Source organism: Oncorhynchus clarkii, chromosome 4, assembly GCF_045791955.1.
Source record: "Oncorhynchus clarkii lewisi isolate Uvic-CL-2024 chromosome 4, UVic_Ocla_1.0, whole genome shotgun sequence".
Taxonomy (NCBI): Eukaryota; Metazoa; Chordata; class Actinopteri; order Salmoniformes; family Salmonidae; genus Oncorhynchus; species Oncorhynchus clarkii.
Window position 1 is genome coordinate 33,358,907 of NC_092150.1, and position 12,833 is coordinate 33,371,739.

Here is a 12,833-nt window from a genome sequence, read left to right on the forward strand (position 1 = left end):
CATACCCATAGTCATCATTGGCCTCATGGTGAAATCCCTGAGTGGTTTCCTTCCTCTCCAGCACATGAGTTAGGAAGGATGCCTACATATTTGTAGTGACTGGTGTATTGATACACCACCCAAAGTGTAATTAATAACTTCACCATTTAAACAAAAAAATTCACCATGCTTAAAGGGATATTCAATGTCTGTTATTTTTCAAAATTTACCCATCTACCAATAGCTGCCCTTCTTTCCGAGGCATTGCAAAACCTCACTGTTCTTTGTGGTTGAATCTGTGTTTGAAATTCACTGCTTGACTGAGGAAGCTTAAATATAATTGTATGTGTACGAGATGAGGTAGTTATTCAAAAATCATGTTAAACACGATTATTGAACACAGAGTGAGTCCATGCAACGTATGTGACTTGTTAATCACATATTTTTTTTTGTTACTCAAGAACTTATGTAAGCTTGCCATAACAAAGGGGTTGAATATCTATTGACTCAAAATTTCAGCTTTTCATTTTTATTAATTTGTAAACATTTCTAAAAACATAATTCCACTTTGACATTATGGGGTAGGCCAGTGACACATTACAATTTAATCAATTGAAGCTGTAACACAAATTCTGTGAGAAAGGGGTGTGAATACTTTCTGAAGGCACTGTGTCATTTTACAATAGCCTCACGTCAACCAGAAACATTTTCTTTATTGAATCAAGAATTGCAGCACTAATTTCCCTTAATATAGAGTAGCAAAATAAGCCTGTTCAGGTCTTTCTCAGAGGTAGGTCAATAGGACATAGGCAGATGGACATTCTACTGGCTATGAAGTCTATTGTTTTTAAGACATCTATAGACAGTCTGAACCTGTGCAGCTTCTAGCTGTCTCAGCAGACGCTCCTCTTATACCAGGGCATGGTGGATGACACAGCGAGACGGCGGCCCGGCAGAGGACAGAAGGCGTATGTGTGTGTAGGACAGAGGGTGTATGTGTGTGTATGTCATTGTGTGTTTGTATGTAGGTCACCCAGCGACCTGTGTCGTATCTGGTGACAGCCACAGCGGTCATTGTGCCTGTGCCGTGGTGTCGCCCGCCCAGCGGGAGGTGGGATAGGGATTAGAGTGGACAGACCACGGTGGGGCACAGAGGCCTCCCCCACACGTCAGCGTCAACTTTCTCATCTCCTCCCTTAACGACTTTGACGTTATCAGGCCAGGCAGTGCAATGTCCAGCTGCATTACTCTCACCGGCCCTACATTATTCATAACGGCCACAATGTAGGTAGAGTGTAGGGAGGGATAGGAAGCGGTGTGAGGGTTCAAAAGACTGGACAGACAACATGGTGAAGCAGTTCAAATATAAGGTCTGAAATATAATGCCTGTTCTCTGACTGACACTAAACTCCACACTTGTGTTATATATTTTGAAAGACATCGCTCAACATGTCTGTGATAACACATTTTTTTTTTTTGATAAATTAACATTGTGGGTTTTCTGGATAAAGGTAAATCGGAAAATAAAGAGCTAATATTCCCTTTATTCATTATTAATATAAAAATCTTCTTTTAGATTCTCCTGCGACAATTACCAAGTTCTCAAAATGTCTTGTCCCTCGAATATAAATGGGAAGACCATGCCATCTAGTGTTCACAAATTGAAGCACATATATCCGTTTCACTACATTCACCGACACTGTATGATGCCTTCTTTTCAAATGGATTTATTTAATCAAAAGATAAAACACAGCATATATCAATATGAAAATTGTCATTGCTTTACGTCACTCTCTCATCATCCTGAATACTTTATCAGTATGGGATAGAGAGAATCTTATCGGTTGTAAGGATGCATTGAGGAGGCAGCCTTGATGTTCGTCTTGATGTTGCTTGGCATTTTCCCTGAAAATCAAAAAAATTTAATAATAATAAAAAGGTCAGTTACAGAGCAGTCCTTTGATCAATGCCTTTAGGGCCGGGTCCCCAGATACACGTTAAGCCAAGATCTCTATTTAGTTATTTTTAGTCCAGGACTAGATATAATCTGTGTCTGAGCAACCAACTGCCTTTAATATACAAGTCTATATAACCTTGATTAAGGGCCTTCAAATGAATACAAGACTTTAAAGTATAGCAAAGCCAGATGATGATATTCAGGCGCATCATACCTGCCTGTCCCTGTTGCTGAGGAGCACCAGGCCCCATGCCTTGCTGCTGGCCTGAACCCCCACCAATGGTAACTTGCTGTAAGGTGGGACCTCCACTCATCATGGGTCCTTGTCCTGGGTGACCAGGGGCAACGGGCCCAGGGGGCCTGCACTTTGAAAGCCCCTTGCCAAAGCCCACCGCTGCCACTAGTGCATTGGTGTCAGCAGTGTTGAATGATGGTTTGTTTTGCCGTATAGCTGAAACAGAGAGTAGAGTGCATAAGTATCAACTCCATAACATGGATCTTTGGTTAGACAGTGTGTACATTGAGTACATTAGCATCAATAGCAACTCCATAACACAGTTCTTAGGTTAGCTTGTTTAAATGTTCAGGTAAAAAAAAGTTAACTTGGTTCAATCAGTGTACCTGCACTTTCTGCATCCCTGTCATCGCGAGGATTGTTCAGTTTCTCCAGTAGATTTGAGCATAGTTTATTCAGTGTCTGGATTTGTTTCTGTTGTGGGAGAAACAAGGGATTATTTTGTTACTCATTGCTTCCAAATATAGTTGTGGGATAAAAAGGTTACAATGTGCATTACATGACAAGCACCATTTCACCGTCTTCCCACCACACACCATGGTCATGTTCATTATGTAATACATGTATTGTACTGTAAGCTCACTCCACAGCTTGAAATGTATCCACTTGCTTCGCCAAATTGGTAAATTTTCAGTGGTACAACTGACTAACAGCGTTGTCAAGCGGGCAGATGACTCTGGTGTGAGCTGTTGTACGGCACTGTACCGAGACGAAGTGAAGCTGCTAAGCAAGCATATTGAGGCTTGCTTGAAGTGGCCTCAATATTTTCTTGTCGTATTGTCCTTTCCAACAAATGGTGGAGGTACAACTTCACTCAGTAGTAAGAAAAGGATACAGGTTGCCTTATGTGAACCAGGGACCTACTCTCCTCACACAGCTGCCATAAAGAACTTGTGTGTTTAGATAAAGACTATATCTGTTTACCTGTGCCACCTCAGGTCCTATCCGGGCAGCTTCTGCACTCAGCTGTTTCTCCTGCTCCTCCACCTCAGGATCAGGCTTGGTGCGCAGGTGATCTGGCACAATCTCATGGCTGAACACGGGCACACGCTGCTCTGTCAGTTTCTGGAGAGTGGGCGCAGTGTGTATGGATGTAAGCAAAGACTAGGGTAACGGTATCTGTAAAGTCATCCTCCTCTAGCCTGGTTAAACCAGAATCAATGCTATTCTCACCATTGTTTCACCATTGTTTCACAGTATTCAGTTTGGTTTAATCAGGCTAATCCGTATCCACAGAAAATATACTCACAGCTAGTTCCTCATCCCTGTCTGGAGACAGCAGAAGGGGGATGATGACCTGCTGACGGAAAGATGGTGTCTTCTCATTCCGCAACAGTTTATTGATGGTATTCAACTGACCGGACAGGAGGGCAAAGTTGTCCAACACTGAGGGCCTGTTGTCCAAGTTGTTCAATTACAGAGACACAACTTCATGAATTAGCTAGAGTATATTCACTTTCAATGATATGTATTTATCCAAATAGCTCGTTAGCTAGCCAAGTCTTACATATTGGTTTAAGTGATGTAATTCCAAAAGCAACACTAGGACCTTAGTTCGCTTTCTCCAAACTCAGCATTTATACACGCTACGCGGTGGAAATTTGTTTGAACGAGAACCCAATGGGTGTATGGGCTTGGGTTCTCGAGAGTTGGCTAACTAACTCATCATTTGAAAGTGTTGCATGCGCAATGCTGTCTAAAGTTAGCTCGTCACTTAAGTTACCATGTCAGTCGTTCATACTCGTTTTCCAACTTGTAGATGAAACTGTGAAGAGCGTTTTTGAGATGTGCCACGCGGGAAATAAGGGATTCCACGGATGCTTCCAGTAATTTTTCTTCCCGTTGCTTGATATAAACAATTAAAGAGACATTTGATTAGCTAACTAACGTTAGCTTTTTAGCTAAAGTAGCAGACTGACTTTGGATAATGTGAGCTGAATCCAACGAAATATTTAACCTGCGATGGTGATTTTTATTCAATGGATTTAATTTCAAACAACTGACTGCTTGGGAATTTAACATTTGCAGAAAACGCATCTTACCTGCATTTTATCCGCCTCTCGTTATGGTAACTGGCTAGCCAGCTAAAAAAAAGAAATAATCTTAACCGGAAGTAAACAATGAGCGCAACAGTGCTTGTTCCGTTGAGAATCATTTTGCTGTATGTTCCACACCTTTATACTGAAGTCGCCACATAATCCTGTCTTTGAGTCATCATGCCGTGAAATATTCAATAATATATGCTATAACGCTTATCTGCACGCATTATTTTCAGAAAGCTGGTCATATCGGAATCAAAATAAAATAGAACTACAAAACCTTCGAAGCCTAGCTGTGTTGTTCCGGCGGAAAGACTAGGGTGCGAGCATCCAGGTCACGTGCTTCTTAACCAAATAAACAAAATACAACGTTAGCCAGCAATCGTGCATGAAAACGAACTAAACAAGTCGTTTTATGTCAGCCAGGGCCTGAAAATATCATCGGAGCTTTCACAGAACCTGCTAGTTATGCCATACAAGGCATGGCAGAGAGACAGGACAATGAGGTAATTTACTGAGGTTCATGGTTTTGTAGCCCTGACCTGTCACTAGCGCTAGCTATAGCTTGTTATGCTAGCTATAGCTAACTTCTCCAAGTAAAACAGCTAGCAGAGCAACGCTAATTTTAGTTGGCGTGTAGCAAAGCGCTCGCGTCTGAACTGAGCATACCAAAGATACTGCAACGTTACATATGCTGTAAAATACAGGCCATATTTAGCTATAGCCAAGTTGTTTTGCCAGTGTCATGCCGTTTATCCCATGAGTCAAATTGGGATCAGAATGCTGCTCATTAAGCTTTGCAATGATGTCACACAGCGTAATGGCGGCATATGATACTTTACACCCAGAATATGCTAAATGTTTAATGTTGTCAATGTATTGTGGTAAAGCCTTGCTTACGGACATAAATAAAGTGTATCTTCTTGCTAAGACAATATTGAACAAAAGGTACAGTGACAGGATAGTCCTTCCTTTGCAGATGCAGTCTGCGACCTCAGTACCCATTAGAAAAGTTAATCAAGATATTTTCAGAAACCTGCATGGGTGATCAGGCTCTGACATTCCTATCAGGAGAATACTATATGTTTGAATATTCTCTTTCTTCAGGTGGAGGAGGCAGACCAGGTGTACCTGTTGATGAAGGAGGAGTACCGTATCTCACGGAATGTACGTCTGGCCTGGTTCCTGGGCAAGCTCAACCAGGTCATCTGGCCAGCCCCAAAGTCTGAACTGGTGGGTTAATTAGCTCTACTGGAGGAGATGTAGCCTGCTCCTAGATCTGTTGTGCTGTCTCGTCAATGACCACGACCATAGGGGTTGGAAAAACAGCATAAATAGATCTGGGACCAGCCCAGAGGAGATGGTTGAATCACTATTTTTATGGTTATGATGTACTAATGTTCCCGCATGGTCCATATATACTGAATCAATGTGTCACTTCAAGTTGCTTTTGATGAAACTTAGCATCTGCTCAATGACCATATGTCCGTTGGGTTGTTGTTGATGAGGATTGTTGTGGTTCCACCTACTGTGCAGCTGAACTCTGAGAATGAGCTGGACCTGCTCAGCATCTTGCCGAAGGGATGGCAGCCAGACTTTCCCCCCTCCACCATACCCTACCTGCTGGTACCTTCCACTCGGGTCACCTTCCTGGCCCGCAGGTACCGCTTCATCATCGAGCTGGACCTCAGCCCCTCCACTGGGATCGTGGTGAGTAAAGAGGCTTCTTCAACAAGTTACAAACTAGGCTACTAAACACAATCTAGGCTACTTGGGTTAAAACGGATACCTAAATGGAGCTAATGGAGCAGGTTTTCCATTAGTCCACAATTGCCGGCTTTTGTACCCCCCCCCCCAAAAAAAAAAATGAAAAGCAGATTTATAAAACGGTGGTTGGCCAAAATGACCAGGAGAAAAAACATCCCATTGTAAAATAATACTTTTTGTTCATAGTTGGAAATACCAGTTGATGGAAATGCATCAATACCGTCATTCTTATCTGTCTGGGTTAATTTGCATAATATAGTGGAATTAAATTGCTGTGTATATTTTCGTTAATCATCATGTAGCCCATCTTAATTATCCAACACAACTATCACAAACATACAACATACAGAGCCTATTTTGAGCGGGATTTCTCCTGCAGCTCCTCAGCTGGCTTTTGTAAGCCCATTCATTGCGCAACAATTCTAAATGCCATCGTGTGGTAAAATCGGTTTGTGCACGATTAAAAAGAGCTAGGCCTACTATCTTTAGCCTAATTGAAGCGCGACTCACATTCAAGTACAGGCAACAGACTATCAGTGCGTCACAACCACTTTACAATATGAGCTGTAGGCAGTATGCATTTAGAAAACATAGACCTACTTAATTGTTTCCAACCTGAATGTTTTACATCATATTATGAGGCGTGTCTTACCTTGCTTCAAAGTAGCCTACAGACAAATCCAACCATGGAAACGTGGAGGCAATTATTTTATAAAGACTTCATAGGTGCGTGAGTTTCAAGTTTGTGGTAGCTTACAATTTATCCAACCATTTGTACCCATCTGTGTGCCAGTAATGATTTTCATATGTGCATTTCCATGGAAGAGTTTTTCATTTTAATAAAAACATTTTTGTTGGGCCTCCCGGGTGGCGCAGTGGTTAAGGGCGCTGTACTGCAGCGCCAGCTGTGCCATCAGAGTCCCTGGGTTCGCGCCCAGGCTCTGTCGTAACCGGCCGCGACCGGGTGGTCCGTGGGGCGACGCACAATTGGCCTAGCGTCGTCCGGGTTAGGGAGGGATTGGTCGGTAGGGATCTCCTTGTCTCATCGCGCACCAGCGACTACTGTGGCGGGCCGGGCGCAGTGCGCCAGGTGCACGGTGTAGCCTCCGACACATTGGTGCGGCTGGCTTCCGGGTTGGATGCGCGCTGTGTTAAGAAGCAGTACGGCTGGTTGGGTTGTGTATCGGAGGACGCATGACATTCAGCCTTCGTCTCTCCCGAGCCCGTACGGGAGTTGTAGCAATGAGACAAGATAGTAGCTACTACAACAATTGGATACCACGAAATTGGGGAGAAAAAGGGGTAAAAATAAATAAAAAAACCTTTTTGTTTCTTAAAATCATTGTCACGTAAAAATAAAAATGGTATAGATCTAAAAGTTAAAATTCAACTATTGCGAGAGCACCAGCCTCTGCCTCTGACACACCGTGATCCATTGGCGGCTAAAGAAATTAGCGCGTGGAACTCATAGGCTAATGCAGCAGTAGGCATGTAACTTAATTGTCAATTAAGTCCAAGTACATAAAGCTGACAAATAGAAATGGTAGAAAATTCTTCTCTACTCAGTCTGTCTGCCTCCCTTTCTGTAGGTGTTGAGCTACTCTATTTATCAATTCCCAATTACATATGTACTGCTGGTGACATACAGTACCAGTCAAAAGTTTGGACACAGCTACTCATTCCAGGGTTTGTCTTTTTACTATTTTTTACATTTGTAGAATAATAGTTAATACAGTAAAACTATGAAATAACACAAATGGAATTATGTAGTAACCAAAAAAGTGTTAAACAAATCAATTTTTTTTATTTATTTGAGATTCTTCAAAGTAGCCACCCTTTGCCTTGACGACAGCTTTGCACACTCTTGGCATTCTCTCAACCAGCTTCATGAATGTATTTCAGTTAACAGGTGTGCCTTGTTAATATGTGGAATTTCTTTCCTTTATGAGTTTGAGCCAATCAGTTGTGTTGTGACAAGGTAGTGGTGGTATACAGAAGATAGCCCTATTTGGTAAAAGACCAAGTCCATATTATGGCAAGAACAGCTCAAATAAGCAAAGAGAAACAACAGTCCATCATTACATTAAGACATGAAGGTCAGTCCATCTGGAAAATTTCAAGAACTTTGAAGGTTTCTTCAGGTGCAGTCTCAAAAACCATCAAGCGCTATGATGAAACTGGCTCTCATGAGGACCACCACAGGAAAGGAAGACCCAGGATTACCTCTGCTACAGAGGATAAGTTCATTAGAGTTAACTGCACCTCAGATTTCAGACCAAATAAATGCGTCATCGAGTTCAAGAGCAAACCCATCTCAACATCAACTTTTCAGAGGAGACTGTATGAATCAGGCCTACATGGTCGAATTGCTGCAAAGAAATCACCCACTACTAAAGGGCACCAATAACAAGAATAGACTTGCGTGGGCCAAGAAACCTGAGCGATGGACATTAGACTGGTGGAAATCTGTCCTTTGGTCTGATGATTCCAAATTTGAGATTTTTGGTTCCAACCGCTGTGTCTTTGTGAGACCCAGAGTAGGTGAACGGATGATCGCTGCATGTGTGGTTCCCACCGTGAAGCATGGAGGAGGAGGTGTGATGGTGTGGGGGTGCTTTGCTGGTGACACTGTCTGTGATTTATTTATAATTCAAGGCACACTTAACCAGTATCGCTACCACAGCATTCTGCAGCGATAAGCAATCCCATCTGACCCAAAACACACCTCCAGGCTGTGTAAGGGCTATTTGACCATGACGGAGAGTGATTGAGTGCTCCATCAGATGACCTGGCATCTACAATCACCCAACCTCAACCCAATTGAGATGGTCCAACTCGTCCCAAACCATCTCAATTGAGTTAAGGAAAAGAAGCCAACAAGTGCTCAGCATATGTGGGAACTCCTTCAAGACTGTTGGAAAAGCATACCAGGTGAAGCTGGTTGAAAGAGTTGTGTAAAAGCTGTCATCAAGGCAAAGGGTGGCTATTTTGAAGAATCTCAAATATAAAATATATTTAAATTTGTTGAACACTTTTTTTACTCACTACATGATTCCATATGTGTTATTTCATAGTTTTGACGTCTTCACTATTATTCTTCAATGTATTAAATAGTCAAAATAAAATAAAAACCCTTGAATGAAAAGGTGTGTCAACTTTTGACTGGTACTGTATGTAATGGGGAATTGATCAAAATGAACAGTCAAAGGGCAAACCGTTCACACAAATAAACAATGAATTGGCGGGTGACGGCTGAGCCATTCTGGAGAGAGACTAGCCAAAATCTTTTCCACACCCCTCCCCTTCTTCTTGTCTCAACATGTTATGTTATTATGTTCACACATATTTTAATTACTTTTCACTGACAGCCGCAACCCAATAATCAGCTAGGCCCATGGCCACGCGCTCTGCCCACATTGCAAATTTTAATTACCATAATCTAAATGTGATTTCTGAGCGTCGTAGGTGGATGCCCTAATTGGTTACGCAGCTAATGCATATGGTTCTGGTCAATTTCTCAAATGGCCAGTAAATTAAAATATTCTTGGTCCTGTTGTCCGGCGCTACAATTTCCTAACGGAAAACCTATAATGAAGGTGGTTCTCTGAACCGCTGAGCTCCATTAGAAAACAAGCACGCCGTTATAAGCAATGGCATGCAGGAGACCTGGATTTGAACCCCGTTTGTTGGACAATGTGTGCAATATGACTATTTTACAAGCATCTATGGGAATCTATGAAGGGATGCTTTTCTTTTTGACGGCAGGAGGAAGTTTATAGTCCCTTATGAAAATCGTGAAACATATCACACTTTTTTGCTATGGCTATTTTAGTTGACTACCAAGAGCAGATCCTCCTCATGATGTGTTGTTTGGTGTGTTAGGTACATCATGTTAGTTTTGCCTTCTGTTCACAGGATGACAGCACGGGGGAGATGATATTTGATGAGGTATTCCATGCCTTGTCACGATGCTTAGCTGGACTGGTCCGACCCTTCAATGTTCCAGGCACAGATCTTGTTTTCCAGCCGGAAATCTTTGTCACTATCCTGGCTTATTCCTCCATTATTGGGCTCAATACACACCAGGTGATCATATTATTCATATCAAAATGATATACTACTTGGTGATTGAACCAGAGACAGGTGCAGGTAGATGTGCTACGCATGATGGAGATGGATTTTAAAGGGGATGGGAACTATAGTAATACACTCTAGTCATGTGAGCTAATGTAGGTGATTGTTAAGTGTATCACTACTGAAAACTAGAAGCACTTTCCACTCCATCACACCTATAAAGAAACTGTGTTGTGTCTGCTTTGACTGTAGGTGTTGGTGCAGGGTTGTCAGCTGAATCGTACAGACCTGGTTCAGTTCCTACACCAGGTCTACCAGCAGCTGCGATCAGTGGAGAACAACATTGCAGAGGTCCTTCAACAGCAGCACCGCCATCTTCAACAGCAGTACGACCAGGCAAGAGGACACATGGTCATAACAATACTATATGGTTATTACAATACCTTTTAGGTCATCCGTCAATCTTTTTACTCTAGAACAGAACCATATAATTACATATGTATAGTACAGTCAGGTCCAAAATTATTGGCACCCTTGATAAAGATGAGGAAAAAAAGAGTGTATAAAAGAAATTATTCAAATGCAGAGCTATGTTGTATGCTCAAAAAGAGGGGGGAAATTATATTATTTTATATTAGCATATATATATGTGTATATATATGTGTGTGTGTGTATATATATATATATATATATATATATATATATATGCTAAGAGAAAGAGATTTGGTTTAAAAAAACAATTATCTCAAAAAGATAGGGGTCAAAATGATTGCCAACCCTAAAGATTCTTATAAATATAAACAAACAAAATTACATCTGCATTAAGATTCTACTTTTTTATTTTTAATAGTCGTATTTTAAGGAACTGTATTATGTCTTTCTGTTTCACTGGGGTATAAAAATGAGGTAATATACATGTAAAATCACTTTGATAGTCATCACCATGGGAAAAGGCAAAGAACTCACAATTGAAAAGAGACAAATGGTTGTTGACCTTCAGAAAATGACGTCATGCCTACTGTAAAACATAGCACATATCAAAATTCACAAAGAAATGGTTTAATTGACCACTAAATCAACATTTTGCAATGGCCATATTATTCTCCGGACTAGAACCCCATTGAAAACCTGTGGTTTGAATTTGAAGAGGGCAGTCCTTAAGTGCAGACGAAGGATATCAAGCATCTGGGAAGGTTCTGTATGGAGTAATGGTGTAAGGTCCCTCCCAATGTGGTCTCCAACACATAAAACATTTTAGAAAAAGGCTCAGTGTCGTTATCATCACAAGGGTTGTTTTGCGGAGTATTGATAACAGGTACAATAATTTTTACCTTATCTTTTATTTCTTTTTATTATTATTACTTGTTAAACAAAATATATTTCTCTGAGGAATTGTATTAGTACAAAATAATATAATTACACCATTTTTGGGAGCAAAAATATACAGTAGTACAGTATTTGCATTATTTCTTTTATATTGTGTTTTTGCTAATCTTTATCATGGGTGCCAATAATTTTGTACCTGACTGTACAGTATATGTCTCTGGAGTAGAGTATGACTGTGAAAATGTTGTTAGAAGATGTTTGATATCATTTCCAGGTTGATCTCAGTTGATTATTATTCAATTTGTCTCTGATAGTCTGATGGGCCAATCCCGTGCTCCGGGCTTGGCAGTGACATCACCATGGAGGAGGTGCCTGTGAGGAAACATGGTGTTTCCATGGTGACTGCAGACGTCGGGCTGGTCAGCATGGTGCGACAGGGCATCCTAGCTCTACAGCTGCTGCCCCCCAACTCCTCCGCAGGTTGGTTAAGTCTGTCAATACCTTCACTGTTAAAGTTGAGCTTCTCAAGGCTGGTTCCATAGGGAGAAATGACACTTGTTTGACTTATGTTAAGGTCCTCCTTTACTGCAACCCTTTGAGGGATCTAGCCTGGTCTGAAAGGGCACTATCAAAGTAATTGTCTAAAGGCACCATCGAAGGGAGATCTGATTTATTTATACATGATTGATTATTTTAGGCCTATGACACAGTTCCTGTCACCTCTCCCAGGTATAATCATCATCACAGACGGGGTGACCAGTGTGCCTGATGTGGCTGTGTGTGAGACCCTTCTGAACCAGCTCAGGAGTGGAACCATCGCCTGCTCCTTCGTCCAGGTACTGAAACATGCCACAACATAGCCCAGTGGGTCAAACTGCTATTTGTATTCAGTCTACATTACAACATGCTGACACACCATGAGAACTGCTGTCTGTCATCTACTGCATAGATTGTTGTATCTTCTCAGCAAAGGCAGGCAACTAGCCTGGAATCCAAACTGAATCCATGCTCTGTTTAACTAAGTGAAACAAAGTGAAACGCAGCATGGATTCAGTTTGGATTCCAGACTAGCAGGCAACTGCCCTTTACAAAAGTCCATTTACTAATTACGGTCTAATATCTATCATTTTGTAATCAAGTTCGTTCTGAATATATTTTTATGTGGGTATCGTAAGTATTCACCCCCATTTTGTGTTACAAAGTGGGAATAAAATGGATTTAATTGAATTTTTGGTGTTCACAAAATATTCTAATGTCAAAGGGGTTTTCCTTTCTAAAAATTCTTAAAAAGTAATACAACTGTATGAAAACACGAATATACCTTGATTAGATAAGTATTTACCTTAGTCAATACATGTCAGAAAGAACTTTGGCAGTGATTATAGCTGTGAGTCTT

At 41.3% G+C, this 12,833-nt stretch overlaps 2 protein-coding genes across 2 annotated transcripts in view; one reads left to right on the forward strand and one right to left on the reverse strand.

The window, feature by feature from the left end:
- Positions 1 to 486: 486 nt before the first annotated feature.
- On the reverse strand, positions 487 to 4,556 carry LOC139406744 (mediator of RNA polymerase II transcription subunit 8). The gene is made up of 7 exons (XM_071149730.1): positions 4,274 to 4,556; positions 3,955 to 4,076; positions 3,481 to 3,625; positions 3,156 to 3,296; positions 2,558 to 2,645; positions 2,151 to 2,387; positions 487 to 1,884 (listed from the first exon to the last, which is right to left on the reverse strand). Exons 1-7 carry the CDS (start codon positions 4,277 to 4,279, stop codon positions 1,817 to 1,819), a joined length of 807 nt encoding a protein of 268 aa, XP_071005831.1. The 5' UTR covers positions 4,280 to 4,556; the 3' UTR covers positions 487 to 1,816.
- A 27-nt stretch (positions 4,557 to 4,583) lies between these two features.
- LOC139406743 (KICSTOR complex protein SZT2-like) overlaps positions 4,584 to 12,833 on the forward strand; it is a 113,337-nt gene continuing 105,087 nt past the window's right edge. The window contains exons 1-7 of the mRNA XM_071149729.1: positions 4,584 to 4,776; positions 5,378 to 5,503; positions 5,807 to 5,980; positions 9,953 to 10,123; positions 10,364 to 10,507; positions 11,752 to 11,917; positions 12,167 to 12,273. Of these exons, the coding sequence (XP_071005830.1) occupies positions 4,753 to 4,776; positions 5,378 to 5,503; positions 5,807 to 5,980; positions 9,953 to 10,123; positions 10,364 to 10,507; positions 11,752 to 11,917; positions 12,167 to 12,273 (912 nt within the window). The 5' untranslated portion in view covers positions 4,584 to 4,752. The remainder of the gene's footprint in view (positions 4,777 to 5,377; positions 5,504 to 5,806; positions 5,981 to 9,952; positions 10,124 to 10,363; positions 10,508 to 11,751; positions 11,918 to 12,166; positions 12,274 to 12,833) is intronic.